The sequence below is a fragment of the Tachysurus vachellii genome, chromosome 8 (assembly GCF_030014155.1).
Source record: "Tachysurus vachellii isolate PV-2020 chromosome 8, HZAU_Pvac_v1, whole genome shotgun sequence".
NCBI classification, from domain to species: Eukaryota; Metazoa; Chordata; class Actinopteri; order Siluriformes; family Bagridae; genus Tachysurus; species Tachysurus vachellii.
In genome coordinates this window covers 19,371,223-19,393,127 of record NC_083467.1, presented here as the reverse complement: position 1 = coordinate 19,393,127, position 21,905 = coordinate 19,371,223, and the positions used below count along the sequence as shown (strand labels likewise).

At 37.8% G+C, this 21,905-nt stretch overlaps 2 protein-coding genes across 4 annotated transcripts; both read right to left on the bottom strand.

Annotated features, from left to right (window-relative positions):
- Positions 1–84: 84 nt before the first annotated feature.
- Positions 85–6,057, bottom strand: slc23a3 (solute carrier family 23 member 3). 2 transcript variants are annotated; one of them, XM_060876770.1, is made up of 12 exons: positions 5,781–6,057; positions 4,781–4,917; positions 4,552–4,622; positions 4,384–4,457; positions 3,662–3,843; positions 3,316–3,415; positions 2,152–2,350; positions 1,641–1,891; positions 1,285–1,390; positions 1,022–1,189; positions 841–936; positions 85–425 (listed from the first exon to the last, which is right to left on the bottom strand). In XM_060876770.1, the coding sequence occupies exons 1-12, from the start codon at positions 5,910–5,912 to the stop codon at positions 187–189; spliced, it is 1,755 nt and encodes a 584-aa protein (XP_060732753.1). In that variant the 5' UTR covers positions 5,913–6,057; the 3' UTR covers positions 85–186. The 2 variants fall into 2 exon arrangements, with proteins under 2 accessions (XP_060732753.1, XP_060732754.1); XM_060876771.1 differs by having other exon boundaries at positions 1,743–1,891.
- A 620-nt stretch (positions 6,058–6,677) lies between these two features.
- On the bottom strand, positions 6,678–19,691 carry LOC132850311 (myc box-dependent-interacting protein 1). Of its 2 annotated transcripts, XM_060876768.1 has the most exons (20): positions 19,421–19,691; positions 18,005–18,085; positions 17,820–17,874; positions 17,625–17,719; positions 16,904–16,999; positions 16,684–16,794; positions 16,476–16,568; positions 15,719–15,804; positions 12,213–12,288; positions 12,072–12,127; positions 11,836–11,880; positions 11,315–11,384; positions 10,464–10,586; positions 10,255–10,344; positions 10,099–10,116; positions 9,539–9,736; positions 9,209–9,247; positions 9,057–9,110; positions 8,849–8,950; positions 6,678–8,594 (listed from the first exon to the last, which is right to left on the bottom strand). In XM_060876768.1, exons 1-20 carry the CDS (start codon positions 19,505–19,507, stop codon positions 8,493–8,495), a joined length of 1,677 nt encoding a protein of 558 aa, XP_060732751.1. In that variant the 5' UTR covers positions 19,508–19,691; the 3' UTR covers positions 6,678–8,492. The 2 variants fall into 2 exon arrangements, with proteins under 2 accessions (XP_060732751.1, XP_060732752.1); XM_060876769.1 differs by lacking the exon at positions 11,836–11,880.
- Positions 19,692–21,905: the final 2,214 nt, after the last annotated feature.

Sequence of the window (21,905 nt, the reverse complement as noted above, 5' to 3'; positions counted from 1 at the left end):
TTTTTCCTTTCTTGTTTCTACTTGGTTATGATATGAAATACTATATATATTGCTGGAAGTTGCATTATGACTTTCATCCTGCAAACTCAACACACCATTACAGACCCACGTTATGACAAAGTGCAACATGAAACATATTTGATGCAGCATAGCTTCATCAGCAAAACACAGATGCTATAGCTGAAGCTACTGAGGTAATAAGCTTGACATCTCTACAGAAGTCACTGGGATTTTATCCACCTCCAGGCTCTGGCAGGCACAGAAAGGAAATGTACGAAGACCAGGCCAATTCAGCACCTTCCTCACAGGTTGTGGAGGTTCGTACACAGTCACCAGGCTTTGGCGGTTTTCTTGTGGTTTATTGGCTAATGATTGTATCTTCCTAGTGCTCTGATCTTGTTCAAGCCCCTTCTCAGACATGGTTCCTGGATAAAAAAAATGAGATTTGTGTTAAAGAACAGGTTTTTTGTCATTCTTAAACATTTCTAGTACTACTACTACTTCTACAAATAATAATAATAATAATAATAATAATAATAATAATAATACGAGAATTGTGAAGATCATTGATGATTTGGGGTGAAACAAGAAAGAAAGAAAGAAAGAAAGAAAGAAAGAAAGAAAGAAAGAAAGAAAGAAAGAAAGAAAAGAAAGAAAGAAAGAAAGAAAGAAAGAAAGAAAGAAAGAAATATAAGAGTGAATAGAGTATACACACTCTGTGTGTATGTATGTGTGTGTGTGTGTGTGTGTGTGTGTGTCTGAGACATTCTACCCATGTATTTCAATGGTTTAATGGATTCAATGGTTTCAATGATTTAATAACATGCATGTGTTTAGTACCTGAAACTGTGTGGTCTAGAAGAAAGGCCAAGAGGCTTACTAAAAATACAGGCAGCATCAGACAAGACTGCAAAAATATATCAAAACTGCCTACACCTAAATACAGAGAGATAAAAAAAAATTAATGCACCACCAAAATGATAACATGACCAGTGAGAAAAGAACATTTTCTTTATCCTACCAGTGTAGATAAATCCAGACTGCATTCTGAACCAGCGAGGAAGCACTAAAGACATGAACACTGTGAAGCCTGTGTTGAAAATATTGCGCCCTGAGTCGACATCTGTGTACTGGAGGTACGTTATTCCTGTTGCTGCAGCCACTGTGTATGTCACACTGAGCACAGCACCTTGAAATGACGATGTAAATCTATAAATTCAAAGGTATGATCTTTCTAGTGTTTACAGTTATGAGGAGAGTGTGACTATGTGAGAGGATGATCACCATGGATAGCCAGAGGGACTGAAGTGAGCACCTGAGTCAGATGTGGGAACAGACCCAGAACTAGCATCATCACTGCAGAGAGCTGAACTGTTGCCCGAGACCCACACTAAGAGAGAGAATGAGAAAGAGAGAGAAAGAGAGGGAGAGAGATAGAAAGAGAGAGAGAGAGAGAGAGAGAGATAGAGAGAGAGAGAAAAGGGATGAAGAGGGAAATTAAAGTGCTTGAGAGTGTATAGTATATCTCTAAGGTAGAAATTAAGCATCTTTGTACAATCAAAAGGTTTCAAATGATGAACATGGACCAGTACTTAGGACTGTAATGCACTGAGGAAGCATTGTAAAGATTTCTGTTGTACCTGGCTGAGGCTGGTCATACATGCATTAGGCACACTGCTGCAAAGCCCCACCGGTGCCCCCATCAGCCCGGCAAGCACACTGCCCAGCCCCTCTACACTCACCCCCCTGTTACACGCCTGTGCTGGAGGTGTGGGAGCTTTCAGGAGCCGGGCTGTCAACACATACACCACCTGAGAGCTGATACAAGACGACAACCCTGCTGCAATTCCAGCTGCAATACTGTCACCAGTCAGGAGGGGGAGCCCAAGACCTGCATGTAGACGTATAGGAGCCATCAATCTGTCATATTGGGAAATATTATTAAATCATTTTGGGGAAAGTATAAGCTTGTTTCCACTTAGCGGTCCTAATTTAAAGCTGTTGTAACAAATTTATACAAATTCTAACAATAAAGTCTATATTATCAGACAACCCAGAGCAACACCTGCTTAAACAAATCATCTCAGGGTAAATTTTCAAATCCTTGAATAATGTCTTCTTTATGTATCATGGTCTCCCATGTGAGAATACCTGGTAAAGGCAGGCTAAGCCATGCTGCTGTGGGATCTGGAGCATGCAGGTAGGTTGAATTTGCAGCCTCCCAGTCCTGAAATGAGGTAGTATTTAAATCATCCTTGAAAAGCAGTTCGGACACAGAGTGAGGAGTGATGTGTCCACAGTGTTGTAGAGCAGCGCACACAACCCACACCAACAGCACAGAGAGCAGCACCTACACACAAGCACACAGAGGATGTTTCTAAAACTCTAGCTTAAATGTGTTTACAGAGCACAAGTCAGCTAGAGAGCAATTCAGCTTCATTATTGGAGTAAATTAACCAATAATAATCACATTAACACTTAATATTGAGTTTCTAAGTTATATTTCACATATAAGATATTCTTCATTAACATAAGTCAATATACCTTATTTATTAAACTTATTCTTGTACTTATGATTATGATTATTATAGTTTGTTCATTTTATTTCAGTACTGTGGTTTGTAAGATTAAAAATATTTTTTTTTAAAAATTCTTGTTATTTAACTATTAAAGTTAAAATGCTTGTTTAAATGTTTCATAACTCTTAGTGATTCTCATCAATTTGTCATTAATTCACTAGCGATTGGTTCTCTACTGTGTTATCCTAAAGTCTTTATTTTGACTTTCTTATCTTTTAGACTAAATGTTTGTCATAATAACGAATATCACAATAACTCATTAAATAAAGTTCAATCTGTGTGACATTAATTAAAGCATTGAATGTACATGCAATATTTCATAACTTCTACATCCACTAAAAAGATTAGAAAAGAGAAATATTTATGAGAGAGAGAGTGAGAGAGAGAGAGAGAGAGAGAGAGAGAGAGATCATTACACATATACATTACAATACAGTGAATTTTTTCCCAGTTTGTTGAGAAATTTCCATTAGAGTGAAGAATCATCCATGATACAACACACATGTGAAGCAGAGAGGGTTAAAGACCATACACAAGAGCCCAAAAGGGGCAGCTTGGCTGTAGTTTGAACCCTGACCTTCTGATCAGTAACACAGAGCCTTAATTGTGAGCCACAGCCACAACTGAGAACTGAGAAAACTAAGAAATTGAAAAAACCGTTCTTGGTAGTGCACACAGACTTCTCTACTGTATAATTAGTGTCACAGAAACTTGATGTATGTAAAGCTGTACTCACTGAGAGCATACTGACAACAGGGTACAGCGGGAGCTTTATATGAGCAGAAACAGTCCAGCAGCGCAGGTGTTGAGACAAACACACCAGCAAAGCCACAGTCCTGAAAATAAAAGTGTGTTTGTTTGTATATGAGCTGTGCAGAGAACTCTTAATTTAACTAAATGAAATTAATTATTAATTATTTTATTATCCATCCATAAGTTACTAAGATCATCCATAAATTCCCAATAAAACAAAGTTGCTATTTTGTAGAATATTGATTTCGCATTTTAGAAACAAGGATTGAAAAAGTTTGCAAACTATCTAAGAAAGCACAAGATAAACCCTGTCATAAAGTAATGCTCACAGCAGAGCAAAGCCCCAGTGGTCTGAACAGAGCAGAGCTGCCTCTCTGTAGATAGAGAATCCCAGAATGCAACACACAGGAGTGAGGACAAGTGGACCGCATCGGGAGAGCACAGCTCCGCCCACACCACACAAACCCACTGACAACTGTACCAGGCCTGCTACTACAGCCATGCCCTGCAACTAAACACATACACACACACACACACACACACACACACACACACACACACACAGAAAGAACAGAAAAACAGAAAGATGAAAAAATTACTTTTTTAAAGCACATATGGTCATTGAATTAATGAATAAATAAAATATTTTTCAAAATTAAAAAGAGCAGTAAACTATATTATTCCTTGTCATTGAGGTGGATGTAGATACGGATCTGTTCCATATCTTGTAATTATGCACATGAAAAATGATGCAGCCTTTTTAATGCCATGTATTCAGAAGAATAATACATATTAAAATGAGAGAGCATTGTTTCATTATAATTGTAGAGTATCTTATAGCCACAGTTTCTAATGTGTTGAGCAAAATGTATAAGTACAGTTCTTTTGGTGCATGGACAGCAATATGTGTTTGCAGCTTTTCTATCAACTAAACAGTGGCAAAGTAGCTTTAAGATAAAAGCACATAATCAGTGTGTTGAGCAAATGATGCTATGATATAATGGGAAGAGGGTGGTCTGAGGGTTCAGGACCACGGACAGCGGTGCAGCACCTCTCTCAGTTGATGTGCCGGGACCTCAAACTGTTCTGATTGATCACACTGCCCCCTACAGGTTGCATGACTCCCTGCATGAAAATAAATTAATTAACCGCAGTGCACAAAGGATATATTTTCCTAATTGTATCGCTTGTCAAATAGGTATGGTATCTGGGGACTAACCTGCACGTGCACCCAGCAAGACAAGAGCTGGAACAAGGAAGTCAAGCGATGGAGCCTGAATCAATGGCAAACTGTGATGGAGAGGAGATGCAACTTTACACACAGAAGGGAGAGGGAGAGGGAGAGGGAGAGGGAGAGGGAGAGAGAGAGAGAGGGGGAGAGAGAGAGAGAGAGAGAGAGAGAGAGAGAGAGAGAGAGAGAGAGAGAGAGAGAGAGAGAGAGAATTTACCATGATCCAAAACAAGTCTGGATGAGTGTAGAAACACCAGAGTAAAAGAACACAGAGGCAGCTGTCCTTTCCTTCTCAACCTGAGGCACTAATGCCCCAACCACCAGCACACACAGAGAGGCATGGACCATAACATGCTGCAAGAGTGAGAAAGAGAGTGAGAGTGAGAGTGAGAGAGAGAGAGAGAGAGAGAGAGAGAGAGAGAGAGAGAGAGAGAGAGAGAGAGAGAGAGAGACAGAGCTACTTGCTAAAATAATTTTTAATTAACAATACTTCACAAGTGTGTGTTTGTGTATTATATGTATATACAGTATCTATACCATATAATCATTAACACAAAATAGGACAAATTGTTAGTTCAATGTCTTTATCATGGAGATAAAAGAGTAAAATAATCAAATATTAGATACAATTTTGAGACCATCGGATTTATAAAAAAGGGAAAAATTTAAGGTTGGGTCAATAAAATGTAGCTAAATAAAGCTTTTAGGACATATATTTAGCACACCTTTACCATAATATTCACAAGACAAGTAATTCCAGTAAGAATAATTATTCAAACCTAGGCTTGCATTCAGAATTTTTATGTATTTATGATTGCATATAAACACCCACTGTAATATTCAGTATATGAATTTGATTCCTGAGAATCAGGATTATAAAAAAATAATCATGCACAGTAAAATAAACCATAAAAAAATTCCACACATTTAATATTTGACTATTTTGACTGTTTTTTTTTTTTTTACTTATATTCAAGTAAAACTTGTATTCAATGCTGCTGCAGCTGTATGTAAATATGCAAAGGTATTTATAAAATAACATTTGAGGGTAGTACAAAAAGGTACAAGCAATAACCCTAAGTGGTGTACATGGTTTAAATCATATTTCGTCTGGTACACAGTTGCTGGGATATATATTGAAGCAATATCTAATTAAACAAAGTGATTCTTTGGCAATCCTTTCTGTCAAAGACAAAGTGAAATACAACACATCCTACCTGCAGGGCTAAGGCTATATTTAGCATGAGTGGAGGACGGCGGTCCACTTTAAGTGTCTTCAGTGTGTCGGCTTGGTTAAAGTCGTGCTGAGGACATGCTCCCATGCACTTACGTCTGTCTGGCTTCACCATTTCCGCTTCACAACTCTGCCCCAGGTCAGTACAGAGTAAATCCTTTTTTAGTCCTGCAGCTTTTGCTTTTAATCTCTTCAGGAGACTATATTACTGACAAGACTGTATGACTACAGAGAAAGCCCTCTCTTTCGCTCTCTCTCGCTCTCTCTGCAGTTTAAATCATATGATGACCTTTGACTCCAGGATTGTGAAAGCTGAATTGTTTGTGATAACTAACTGGATGCTTCCACTTAATCATTATCCTGTCTCAGAGTAACAATAACACTGAACTCTATTGCATAAGTATGGTAGCTTTTAGCACTGTGAGTGTTTTTTTGTTTGTTTTGCTGTAGTTAGTGTTTTACTGCTTTGTAATCAATGTCATGTTTTCTTGATTTGTCATGTTAATGTATTATTACATAAAAACCTCTATTAATTTAGCTTGAAAAATAATAAAACATCTTAAAATATGGAAATGTATTTTTTTATTTTTTTTAATCACACTAAATTGTCTTTGCTCTATTTCAAGGGCAGGAAGGCCATGATACTGCAGCCCTAGGGCACCTTTTATTATAGTTTCTGCATGACTGTGCAGAGTGATTGATGCATACACTGGCTTTAAAGACTGTAAAATGCTAGACAAGTAGTACTAAATCAACATTTGTTCACAGATATTTAAACAACAATGCATTGTCTACATCACTGCTAGTATTTTCATTTATTCAGAAATAACATTAAAGCATATCCAGTGAAAAACAATGAAAAGGACATATGCTAGTAGGATTAAATCAACATTTATTAGAGCTGACTTGACAGTGTGCTACACAGATTTAGAAGAAGAATATTCATGGCTTAGAGGCAGAAAGAGGACCTGGACAAGAAACCCACCTCAACAAGAGAACATGAATATGTCTACACACTGAACATGGAGTTAAGCATGCTTAGATCTCATTCACACAATGGTCACGTGTATACTGTAGATATGTGTACTGTAGAATATTATGTCATCAGTGAAGCACAACAAAATGTCACTGTTTACACATTTACAAATGCACTGGCACAAGAATCGAAGCACATACACTCTTATAATGAAGTACATGAGGAATAAGGGTGTTTTCTACCCCTAAGTGTTTTCTCTAATGAAATCTAATCAAATCCTATCAACTAGAACTTCATCAAGTGCTTCAGTAATTCACTTATCCTCCTTCAGTGAGATGTAATTTCATTTTTACTAAAGCATTACAAAAAAATTATAGACTACACACCAACACTTGATTGGATGAAGTTCTTTCATGCTTGTTCATTAGAAGTGTCTTAATGAAGAAAGATCAATAAGAAGCAAGAAAAACAACACTTTCTCTCAGAACACACTGCACTAGATTATCTCTTCCTCTGTGCAAATCGTGACGAGGTTAAAGTTTACATCAGATATACAGTGACACACAAGGGAAGTTACAGTTCCAAGTGAACTAACACACACAGGATGTGCATCCAGAAAGAACTCAAACACAACAAAACAGAGAGGCCTGTGGATTACTAAGCAATCCACTCCACTCTAAGAGTCCAGTCCATGGCACTTTACACATTCACCAGGATCTTTTTTACTCTAATTTTATTCGCAATGTATAAAAATAAAACTATAAACAGTGAGAAAGAGGGTTGAACAATTATAATGCATATTTCTGGTTGAATGATGCACCATAGAATTAATTAAATACAAATCACAGCAGAAACTTTCAGACACAACAAATGTGAATATCTCAATAAATCTTGTGGCAGAAGAAGTAAGTTTAGTCAATAGGTTATTGCATAATCACATATCTCAAGAAAAGGGGTCACTGGCATCTAGTGAATTACTACATATACATTTTTAAAACAATTTGCTAAAGAAATGAAGAAATGAAGCAACATTGCCTAAGAATGTCTGAGGGCCAGACTAGGCACAGTATCCTGAGGAGAATATCTGCTTCTTACTGTCTAAATTAGCTGCATATGTCAGTGGTTAGCTGCATATATTAGGAGCTTTTTATAACATGACAATAAATTTGGAGTACTTTGAGGTCTTCTAGTTAGAATCTGTACCAAATATAATGCTAAAATGTCCTAAAATAATGCTAAAGTCATCCTGCTTCTCAGATGTGATGTGATTATATCTACTCAAGGAATATCATGTAGACTTTCTCATCTGTATTATATAAAATATTACTCATAGATATTATTTACTGGCTTCATATATTCATCTTCCTGTTGTGTACTGACTTGTCAGATAAGAAATGACTTGAAAGATTAGATGGATATGTGTAATATTCTGACTGGGACATATAACATAAGCTGTGTACAATATTTCAACACATTTCAGAGAGCCTTCAATGAATTAAATACAGACCAAATACTCAATATACTGACAAAGTCTAATAACCCCTGTGTGTCAGAATCAGAATACTATATACATGAGTCCCGTGTGATGATGTGGGCTGCCTGTGTTGCCGCAATAATAATTCGCATACCTCTCTTCTCCATGAGCAGCCAGAGAAGGTGACGATGGAAAAAAGGAATCAGGAAAAGAAGAGCAAATGGCAAAAAGTCATATCCTGGCTTTCAAATTTTCCGTGTGAAGTTCTCAGGAAACACTCCTGTTTTGCCCTGATCCTTCATCTGAATCCAGTCAGACTCTTTTATTCCCATCAGCCAACCATCATCCTGCAGCAATACACACATGAACACACAGACACATACAGACAAACAAATATACACGCATACACACAAACCGACACACACACACAAACACAAATGGACACAAATCATTTGCTTTTAAAAATATTCAGATGTAATCTGATAGACACAAGGCACATTTAACTGCAGAATGGTGTAATTATTCAACAAGCACATAAAAAGATACACAGCATTACAGGCATTCATTATACATAAAATGGAGATAAAGCAGGAGTACTGACCTGTTCATCTGGGTTATCATACTTCACCACAAGCACCACATCTCCTGCCTTCATCTCCAGCTCATCTGAGTCATTGGCAGCATAATCATGCATCGCTTGTACCTGCAATGAATAAATAGAGTTTTTTTTTTAAATCAAACAGTCTGGGGATCCAAACAGCAAATCTATATAGGAATGCAAGATTGTAAGATCTGAAATTTAAACTTACTTTGTACAGGAAGTTTAGTGGCATTTCTGTGCTCTCGGTAGTCGTTACTGCTGTCTAGAAATACACAACAAATGAAGATACAATTGAAGTACATACAAATGAAGATACAATCACAGTGTCATTTAATCAAATATGGTTTTGAGGACACTCACCGATGCGGGCTGTTCTGTGTTAACTGTAGTTTCCGGTGCCTGCAAACAACAGAGAGCAAAAGAAAAGACAAGAAATGGACAGAGAGGAGAGACAGATAAAAGAGAAGGACAAACATAGAACAAAACAACAGCAAGGTAAATCTCTGTACTGAAACATATACCACCTAGTACAACCTTTACACTACAACTGCTACTGCTACTACCACCATGCCCCCAATTGCCATGCCAAGTGACATCATGCCTAACTGGTGGTGCCCGCTGCAGCATGCCTTCAGTCTGGCTTTTCATCAGCCAGTGAAGGCATGGGCACATCCTCATCTAGAATAATACCTGAGCCCCATCACTCTGCCAACCCTCAGCCTTCACCGGCTGGGACACATCATCATCCCAAGTGGGCTCTGTAGCTGGATCATGTACTGGTTGGCTGCCTTCATCATCCCAGGTAGTATAAACAGGCGGGGCAGTAAGCACAGGCTGACTACCATCATCATCCCATGACTGAGCTGCTTCAGTGTGGCTTTCAGTTTGCTGCAGGTGGGTGGGACAAGGGTGAGGGAAGGTGGAAGAGGGCAGTGGATGGGGGCATATGGCAGCCAGGTGGAACCATGGCCAGGGATCATTCACATGGAACAGTGAAGAAGAAGTGTGAAAGATGTGATCATTGCTACAACTGCAGATTTACAAAGAAAGAATTGGTCTCGGTCGACAGTATAGTGCTCTTTTGGGGAGAAATATTGAAGAGACTTGAAGAATAGATACTGAAGACAGACAAACAGAACAATAGAGACATTTACACGTATACAGTAATGCATAAGTGTACGTTAATTTAAAAGAAAAAGGAAGACAACCCTCGAAGATGGTTAAAGAAGACTGAACTTAAATGCACTCACCTCCCATGAATCCCAGTTCTTCAGAGGGGGAAAAATAAGAAAGGCAAAAAAAAAAAAAAAAAATGCTGAATTGTTTTTAAAGAAATGAAAACATTCTTAATTTTGTTGTTATTAATTTGTATTGTGATCTTTTTTGCATCACACAGTGAGACGGACCTGTGCTGAAGCAGAGGGTACAGGTGTGGTAGCTGCCTGCAGGGAGTCCAAGTCCATGTCTAAAAGATTACTAGAAACTGGTGCATCATACTATCAGATAAGGAAAAAACCCTCATTACCTCTTCATGCTTTTAAATGTACTGGGAAATTCTAGAAAGTACGTAACAAGCATGTACGGAAACAGCATGGGTATAAAATGTAATACTGACTTGTGTCGGAGACGTAACACTAATGCCAACAGCAGAAGCATCATCAAACAGATTAATAATGTTATCCTGCTTCAGATCTTTGGATGGAGTGACTTTAGGTGGTGGAGGAACAGCAGGTTTCAGCTGGTTACACACAAACAAACACAAACATTAGCAGCACATGAGAAACATATGTGTTGTGTTCTTACAAAGCAATTAACCACAAAGGTGCGAATAAACTTTTCAGGGCTCATGCCTGTACATACTGTAATATACTGTACAGGGTTCATAACTGTACATACTGTAATATAATGTACATGGTTCATGACTGAACATACACACACAGAAGCTATACTATGTATTTTAATTCAATTCAGTTTTATTTGTAAAGCTCTTTTAACAATATACATTGTCACACTTCAACTTTACAGAAATATATAAATTAAGATGAATAAATTATAAACTTAAAATCTGGCATTTTATCTCTAATGAGCAATCTAGTGGCAACAGTGGCAAGGAAAAACTCCCTGAGATGACATGAAGAAGAAACCTACAGAGGAACCAGACTGAAAAGGTAAATTTATCCTCATCTGGGTGAGAATGGATAGTGTGATTATAAATAACCAGAAAATTCATTCTAGTTTCAACATTGTCTTTTTTTGTTGATGTTATCAAGGTCAGCTAAAACTGTTTGTGGGAGTGTGTAACAAATATAAAATATTGAACAGCTGCAGTATTTGCAGTCAATTCTAATTTAATTTGAACAAAAGCCTTGGGTAAAAAAAAATCTCCAACCTTATGACTTCAACAACACTTAAAAAACAGAGGTGCTAGTAAAGGTCTCTTTTTCAACAGTGCAACATTGTGTGTACCTTAGATGGAGACTTGGGGATAGCTGGCACTGCTGGACTCAGAGTGTGATTGGTATCTTCATTTCCATCACTGGAAGAAATTTCACATTAAATTTAACTACAGGACACCACTGAGCATGTGGTGTGTCATACACTCATGCTTGTAACAGGCCAGTCCAAGCCTCACAGCTCTGTACTGCAAGCCTTACCCTTAATCCTTAATCTGGATGTCAAACTATATATTATTCATGCAAAGAGCCTGATATACACTAGCTTCTTTCATAAAAAACATTCCTCACATGCTCGGAGCGGACTGACAGAGGAAAACACATCTCTTCAAACATACACTTTGAGGATATAGAGACTAACAGGTTTTTATCTCACACAGGTGGCCAGCAAAAAGCAGCACACACAAAAAATAAACACACACACATACTGTACAAAGGTACATAACACACAGACACACAGTCACACATCTTGGAACACACACACAGACCCACACACATACACATACACACACACTGCTGGACTGCCACTGTTACCTCCTTTTGATTGTTGAGGTCTTCTCCACTCGGCTACCTGTTTTTCTGTGAGAGTGGTGGTGGTGTTCATTGATTTGTTCACTTATTAGTTCTCAGGTTTCTTTACAGAGCAGTCACAATGAGCAGATTATGACACTGAGCTGCTATCACTCTGACACTAAAGGGGCTGTAAATATGTCTAGTTAATCTGGACAATAATCTAACTGTAATAATCAATTAATAAATATGCGACTGACCTGGACAATTCCTGATTCTCCAGTTTCACCAGTCCATCATACATATTTTGGCTCAGCTGTGAGAAATAAAGTCAACATAAGTTCACACAAAACAATAAGCTACTTCTATGCATTGTACCTTCGTTTATCAATAGATGTTACCTTTCCAATTTCTCTGTGAAACTTTTCCTCGAGACCAGACACGCTCTGGAAGGTGTTTACATAGAAGCCAACACGACTAAAGGAAAGTAAAAAAACACCTCAGATCAGGCCAACTTTACTGCAACAACACTGAAACACTTCAGCATTAAATATGCAGTAAAACATAATTATAAAACATGCTGCTCAACAAAAATATTGCAGCACTGGAAATTAGCAATATGCACTATAAGGCCAATAAATTGTTGATGCCTGGCATTCACTCCTATATGTGGTTCTTCCTCAAACTGTTACCATAAAATTGGAAGCAAACAATTGTATAGGATTCCTTTGTATTCTGCAGCATTACAGTTTCAAAGCAATCCCCTTTTACACAGTGCAAGCTCCAGGAAGACATGATTTATCAAGTTTGATGTCAAAGAACTTGAGTGACATGACCTCAATCCTACTGAACACCTCTGGGATGAACTGGAATGCTCCAGGCCTTCTTGCATAACATTGCAGTGCCCGACCTCACTAATACTCTTAATACTCGAATGATGACAAATCCCAACAGCCAAGCTCCAAAATCTAGTTGAAAGCCTTCCAAGAAGAGTGGAGGGGAATTAAATCTGAAATAGGGAGCTCAAAAAACAGATATGGTGTGAGGGCCAAAGCCTCATCTTAAATGATCCACAAATTAACAGGAAAAAAGGTTTTAGAATAATCTAACACATTAGATAAATAACTTGAACTCTAAATGAACTCAGGAAAGATATTAAAATTTTGTTAACTTGTTTCTGCATGTTAAAAGTGCTGTATTTAGGTTTTAAATTCAGAGGTACTCAGATGCAGCCACCCCCCCTCAACAAACAGCTAAAACATAGTGACAGCTAGCTGAATTTACATTGGAATCGCAGCTGGTGAAAAGGATGTTGGCACAATGGTGAGATTAATGCTTCAAGCTATTATACCATCAGTGTTCAGAGGTTGGAATAACAAACATCGACTCAGCTGGCCAAACAAACAGCCGACCCGGATGTCAAGTTGTAATAAGAAGCTAATTTTAATAGGGCAATAATAAAAAAATTTAGTTTAGTTTAGTTTAATTTAGACTATTTATTTTATTCTCAAATGATCAGAGTAATTCCAGCATAATGGATGAGATATCTGCACTCACACTGGCTAACAAAATGCCTCACAGCAGAGACAAGCTTTGGATCAGTGAGTCAATTTGCATAAATTTGTCGGGTTCTGAAAGCCTTCGCTGACCAGCTAGCACCGGTGTTCACTGAGATATTCAACCTCTCACTGGAACAGTCTGTTGTCCCCTCATGCTTCAAACAGTCCACCATTGTTCCTGTCCCGAAGAAACCCCAGCCTGCCAGCCTCAACGATTACTGGCCTATAACCCTGACCTCAGTAGTGATGAAGTGCTTTGAAAGACTGGTCTGAGACTCCATCACTGCATCACTACCAGACACACTGGATCCACTACAGTTCGCGTTCCGCCAGAACCGCTCTACTGCGGATGCCTTTGCTCATCTTCTCCACACTCCACCTGGACTGCAATAAAGGGAATAATGCAAAAATGCTGTTTGTGGACCACAGTTCAGCATTCAACACCATAATTTCCTCCACGCTCTCCTCTAAGTTGGAGGTCCTGGGACTCAGACTGCCACTGTGTCAATGGATCTCCAACTTCCTGACAGACAGACACAAGCCGTACGGGTGGGCAAACACACCTCATCCACCCTCACCCTCAGCACTGGAGCTCCCCAGGGTGTGTTTTTTGAGCCCCCTGCTGTATTGACTGTACACATATGACTATGTGGCCACTTCCAACTCCACCACCATCATCGTTTGCTGACAACACCGTTGTGGTGGGCCTGATCTCCAACAACGACGAGACGGCCTACCCACAGGAGACTAAACCCTGGAGAGATGGTGCCAGCAAGACTAAGGAGTTGATAGTGGACTTCAGCACAAAGCAGGAGCGGTCATACCAACCTCTAAACATCAACGGGACCCCAGTGGAGAGAGTGGACAGTTTCTGGTACCTAGGTGTTCACATCACACAGGACCTGTCTTGGTCCTGTCACATCAACTCCCTGGTGAAGAAGGCCCGGCAGTTTCTGTACCATCTGAGACGCTCAAGGGATTTCAAACTACCCTTTCAGGTGCTAAAGACTTTCTACACCTGCACCATTGAGAGCGTCCTGATGGGTAACATCACTTCCTGGTTTGGGAACAGCACCATGCAGGACAGGCGAGCCCTCCAGAAGGTGGTGCGGTCAGCTAAACGTACCATCCACACCGAACTCCCTGACCTGCAGGACATCTACAGCACGCGGTGCCGGACCAGGGCCAGGAAGATTGTAAAGGACCTCAGCCATCCCAACAATGGACTCTATTCTTTGTTGCGTTCAGTGAAATGCTTCCACTCAGAGAGAATGAGTACAAGCTACTTCCCAAAGACCATTCGGAGCACTCGGGATCTAGTACTGGACCTCTCCCCCATCTTCACTTTTTTCTGCACAACCTTTTTTTGCACTATGACACTTTAACTCTGGACTGTCACTTTAACTCTGGACTTGCATGCCACAGTGCCACGTTATACACACTATACTGCACATAGACACTTTAAGGACAATCACGAAATCATTTTAATTTGTACTGCCAATATCCACCATATGCATTTATGTATATACATATTTTCCATGTATATTTTTCATATATTTTATAAAGTTTAGTTTATACTTTTTATTTATCTACCTCCTTTTGGTTATATTTTTATCCTTAATTCCATTCCTTTTTATGCTTGAATACCGGACAGACGTAAAAAGCATTTCACTGAACGTTGTACTCTGTATGTATGTGGATGTGACACATTTGATGTGATTTGATTTGATTTGATAAGTTCTCATTTATCCTCTTCAGGACAATGCAGAAAAATCTTTAAATAAAACTCCTGTAGTCACTAATGTTGTGACATTAAATAGACAAAACTATGAAAGAGACTATACATTTTCTATAAAGTCTGAATTTTAAAGGCCAATAAAAGCAAAAAGCATTATATGTATGACATGAAAGAGAATTTACACAAAGAAATTCTTATTAAATCATTAAGAAAAAAATGCTGTTATGGATGTGACAATTTTGCATTATAGATGTTACTTATCTAAAAGGTAATGCATATATTTAATGTATAAAAAATACAATTTGGTCCTGGAGGAAATTCAATCATCCAGTAGCAACACACAGAGAAATAAGATTATCACCACACAGTATATATAGGATCAAAGCACAGGATCAGCCATGATACAGCACCCATGGGGCAGTGAGGGTTAAGGGCACATTGGCAGTGCTGGAGCTTGAACCCCAATCTTCCAATCAACAACCACTTGGGCCACATCTTCAATATTCTAAGAGGAATGAAACCTTCTGGGACATAATGTTATTGCTAAAAATCAATGGTTACTGTTACTTTACACCATCATATTGTATAGACAGTGAATTTAAACACTTACCTGTTCCAAAGTGATGGCAGCTCCTCCTGAAGATCGATGTTGATATCTTCAAATACCTTCTGTGCCCTCTCTAACTCTTCTTCTGCCTGTACCACCGATACATCAGTTAAAACAATTAATTCAAATAATTATGAGGAAAAAGATCATCATCATTAAAGAATTACTATCATATAAATGCAGTGCTTTATTATGCAATAACATTAATAAATGTTTTATATACTAGTATGCTACTTATTTTGACTTTGACTCAGTTACACCTGAACAAAGTACCATACTGAGGAAAAGAGCGACGCAAACACAAAATAAGACACAAATGTGTCTCAGTGACTTACATTTCCAACTGCAAATACATTAAAGAAGAATGTATTTTCAGGTAGCCTTACTCGATTGCATGCATTAATGTAATGCTCATCACTCCACGTGTGATGCTTGAACATAAACAAAATTACAACGTGCAGATGAATAAATGGACACTCAGAGGGCATAGGTCATCACTGCCTGATTGATCAGCTCTTTAAATGTGTGATGGCTTACTAGTCCAAAGTAACACTTTTATAAGAGCTCACTTATTTCTGCAGAATATTGTCTATTTTCCATGGCTTTCTATGATATGACCATGTTTACAAAGATGTGTAGGGACCCCGATAGAGCCCTGATTTGATGATTCAGTTGCAAAAGTCTTTCTAAGTACATTACAGCCATTACTACAACTACAGCAACTGATCAACTAATAAGTGTAATTAATCTGTGTAATTACCTGACTCCTGGTCAGGTTGGTCTGAGCGATATTATGAGCAGATAGAATTCCTTGTGCCCATCCCGGAGTGGCCCTCTCCAACAAAGTCGCAGGCTTATTAAAACAAGACAAAAAGAAAAGAAAAAATGAGAACTGATTCTTGCAACATTCTTCCACGCAGTGTATTTGTTCAAGACACCTGTCAAAAAGTAGATCTATCCACAATTACCTTAGAAATTTTAATCCCTCCTTCCTTCTTCTTGCCCTTGTTTACTGCGGCATATGTGTGACGGGCGCTGTCGTAGTCCACCAGCTTTCTGTCACGCTTCGCTATTCGGGCCTTAAAAAGGAGTTATATTACACGAGCTCATTCAGCTATGTATGTATGCAAGAAGTCCAAAGCAAACATTCTGAATGCCTGATATTAGTTACAGCATCAGTTTCACTACCTTAATATCAGGAAATTGGCCCAAGTAAGTGTCCATGGAGATTAAAGCATGATCCACTAGTTTTTGGTGAAAATCTGTCCACAGGAGGTCTGAATCCTGCAATAATCCAAGCAGTTAAAACGTGCTACAGGTTACTTATTTTTGTTTAAATAGCACCGCTGTAATTTATACTCAAAATACTAAGTCCACATAGGTTCAGTAGCATAGTACCCCAAAGCTCAAGTAAGGTAAATGTATATTTAAAAAGAAAAAGATTAAAAAACAAATGTAACACACAAACACTGGAGCTCTGTTTGTGGAGATGAGGTTTCTCCTCCAGACAGATGGTATGCATTGATCGCTGTTGATTTTACTAAAGCCTCATGGCAGCCTACTGAAGTGTTTAAATGTAATACAGAACCAAGAAGATATGAAGCCTAAAAACCTTACATTTCTGTTGATGGAATCAAGATATCAAATATTCATCAGGATTCTAAACAATAAAGCATAAAGCAGCAATATAGCAACCAATGTATTTTTCTAGTGCATTACTATCATAAGCAAAAAAACAACACAACCAAACAAACTAGACCTTAAATTAATAAAAAAAAAAAAAAAACAGCATAAATTAAAAAAATCTTTTTATAAAAATAACAGACAGACAAATGCTGTTGGACAACAGAGTCTTCCCCACACAGTCATTCACAGTAACAATAATGACAAACGTAGAGAAAGCAGTAACCTCTACAACAGAATCCATTTCATCTTTTCCATCCCACTCTGGTTCATACATATCAACTAGGCACTCGTGCAGTCGTTTGGAGGACTCGTGCATCGCTGTTGAATAACAAAGAGAAAATCAATGGCAATGGGAAACACTGACATGAAGAATAATAACCTACAATACAAACAGGAGACCTTAAAGTAATGAAAGTACCTTTCACAGCACCCAAATAGGCTCGCAGATCTTTCTGCAGTTTGCTGCCCTCAGCCTACAAGAGGATATCAAGTAGACATGAATGTAATAGCAAATAGAATCAAAAGAAGGAGGACAAAATACAATGCTGAAAAAAACACATTTCAAGGTGAAAAGAAATTAGATTGTGTGTAGTGAGTCCTCACTAGCTGTTTGTTAAAGTTAATCACTCCTTCTTCAAATGCAAGGTCTTTGGTCTCATCTGCCTTGCCAAGTTTCTGCAGAACCTGAAAAATAACAATGCTTTATTGCTTACAGGCAACACTCAATATGAGAGGAGCAAACAAATAAAAAATAATTATAATCCATGATTGAGTAGAGGAAGCCCAACACTAATATACTGTATCTATAGTGTACATTATCTTAATTTAAGTGACAAAACGTGGTTTTGAACAGAACAAATATTACTAATCATACTATTAAGGTTATTGCATTTTGTAAAATTAAAAAATAAATAAATAAAATGGAAAAAAATTCCAAACGTCAGTCCTTGTGCCACTGTTTATGTGAGAGACTTAAATTCCTTTATTCGTTCATCTTTAGTAACTGTTTTATTACAGTGGATCTGGATTCTATCCCAAGGTCACTGGCTGTGAGGCAGGAATACATACTAGATGGGATGCCAGTCTATCACAGGGCACCATACTCACACACAGGGGCAGAATAACAAAGTCAGTCCACTGTCAAGAATGTTTTTGGGACTTGATAAGCAAGAAAATGACACATTTCTTATTGCATATACATTACAGTGAAATCCTCTTTTCATGTATCCCAAATTATTGGGAAGCTGGGGTCAGAGCCCAGGTTCAGCCATGAAACAACTACCACTAAAGCAAATATGGTTAATGGTTTTGCTCAAGGGCCTTGTGCTGTGAAACAGCAACACCACCAGCTTATTAGATTGTGAGGACAAGTGCAGGACATGTATCCATGTTTATACACTGTAAATACACTGTTAAGGTATGACCAGGGCTGTCAGTACAATTTATCCCTTTGACAGGATAACGCATTTTAGTTTCATAGGGTCCTAATGGGACACTTGCCTACTCAGGGAATCACCCCTGCATGTCTCCTTTACAGAACCCCTGCAAATGATGCCAAAATCTGCAGTGTCCAAATGAAAGTAGATTGTCATTTCCACATATTGCCACACTGCACATTTCCGCTGATCTGCGGGGAAAAAATACAGAATACCCAAACAGAGGCAGCTGGCTTGCAGGATGCTAAACACAGCTCACTGCAGTATCAGTTAAAGGGAAAGCCTCGACTCCATGGGATCTTATGTGCTTTAGTAAGGCCTGCGCCCTCGGTACACAGATCTCCCTCTGTTTTATCCTTCACTAAAAGAGAAAACAGACTTTTTTTTCTGATCGTAATGCACAGCCTTCAAATGGACCGACATTAATAATGAGATAAACACAATTCAGTCACCATGTAACAGGATAATCAGGAGACTGCAGCCAAATACCCGGGATCGATCATTCAACCTTTAACGTGTACACAAAGACAGATGAAGAATTCATCCTGTAATTTAGTGATAAACGCGTAAATAGGTTCCTTACCTTTTCTTGAGCCCTGGTTAATTTTTTCTGCACGTTACTGGCTATTTTTCCTGCAGAAACCCCTTTGCCCATCGCCATCTCAGCCATTTTGTCTCTTTTATATCTCTTTAAACGGTAGTCTAGAAAGTTCAAATGCCTATCGTATTAAGAAACAGCACACTTGTCTACAAGAATATTCGCGATTGACCTTTCGTTGGCGTTAATAATAATAATTTTAATAATGACTGTTTATTATAGGGAAACCTGCACGCGCACGCAAAATGCGCGTTACTCAGATCGACCTATGAGGAACGTCGTCTTAAAGGGACAGCGCACTGTTATATATTGTGGGCGGGGTTTCTCTTGTCGTGCATACCCCGGATATACATTTATCTATTTATCTATCTATCTATCTATCTAAATATTGAAAGATCTGTCTATCTAAACCATTGTCGTCCTTCAAATAATGTGCATATTTCAATAGTTTGGTGTACTGGATTTACAGTGCAATTTGGCTAATATAATGAATTATATTTAAGAGTACCGTTTACTACTAAACTGATAGAGAGCTGAAACAATGTGCAGCTCTGTATAATGATTAAACATTGTTGCACTTTTTGCACTTGATGTAGATTTTTATTGCCTTGTATTGGCATGCGTTGCACGTATGACAACAAATGTCAAACTTCTTATTTCAGTCTGCATCAGGAACTGCACCCAGGTTTTGGTTAGGCATCCTGTTGGTGAACGCTTATTAGGCTCTGTGGAGATGTGGTACCCTAGTGGTTGAGATGCGTGCATTTTGCGTGCGCGTGCAGGTTTCCCTAAAATAAACAGACATTATTAATATTATTATTATTATAGGGATGTGGTAGCCAAGTGGTTATGGTGTTGGACTTCTGGCCGGTAGGTCATGGTTTTGGAACCCAGGTCCACCAAGCTGCCACTGCTGGGCCCCTGAGCAAGGCCCTTAACCCTCAATTGCTCAGTTGTATAAATAAAATGTAAGTCACTCTGGATAAGGGTTTCTGTTAAATGCCAGAAATTTAAATGTAAATCTTGGACTACCAGTATTAAGGCCCTTAATCCTTAATTGCTCAGGTGTATAAATAAGACATAAAAGGTAAGACGTTCTAGACGAGGGGCGTCTGACAAATGCAGTAAATGTAAACTGTGGGGTTAATGGTTTTCATGTCCTATCATGACGTACTAATGTATTTTCACCACACGATGGAGACAAAACGCTCATCTTCAAGTTTGTTTCCTACACTATGTACTGAGGAACGAGACACCTACTGTAAGTTCTGCGTAGAAATAACTGCCTTGAAAAAAGATCTAAAACTTTTTTCCAAGCTACTTTAATACATACTGAAAATAAAGAAGTATATTTTGAGAAGCATAACGTTTATTTGGAGTAAATTTTGTACAAAATGTACATATTGTTCTTTAAATAGAGCAGGCTATGAAGGGGCTAATCATACACTGCAGTGCTGTTATGAAATAAGGATGATATCTGTTTCACAGGCTTCCCAGATGACCACCTCCTCCCTGCATGTCAACTGGATTATTAAATAAACAAGAAAAAAGTATACTGGCGTAAAACATAAGAAATTCGTTTTTCCACTGTCCTTAATAATATAATTATAATAATATATAAAATAAAAATAGACTAATATTAGACCAAAATAGAATTACAATAAAAATATTTTTAACTGTAGGTGTTGGAGAGAGGAGAATATGTAAAAATATAAAACTATACTAATAAATACAGATACTGAATGATTGATGAGTATACGATTGTCTGAATACATTTTACGCACCAGTCCCAGTTCAGGGACAGCTTTTTTCCATCCACCATCACACTACTGAACTCTACACTACACCATTAGAACACTATAGAAAATACTGTATATAACTTCTGTACAATTATACATACAATGTACATATTACATATTGTATTTTTTATACTCCTCATTCTCTACACATATTGTGCCTCACATACATCTGCATATATATATATATATATATATATATATATATATATATATATATATATATATATATATATATATATATATATATATATATATATATATACCTTATAACCTTCTACTTGTTGTTCCTTTACAACAGTGTCTGTTGTTATATATATTACATGCTGTACATATGTTTACATATATACTTATATATATATATTACATACTTTACATATTTTACATATTTATCTGCATTTGTCTATTTGCACAATTGTTACTCTTTGCACTTCTGTTAGATGCCAAACTTTCGTTGCTGTGTACCTGTACTATGCAATGACAATAAAGTCTATCTATCTATCTATCTATCTATCTATCTATCTATCTATCTATCTATCTATCTATCTATCTATTTATTTTGACTATATGACTATTAAGAATACATAAACATATAAAATAAACGAGTTAAAAGTGTTTCTAATTTTAAAAAGGTTGATCTACTTGGATAAGAAACGAATAAAAAAAATCATATA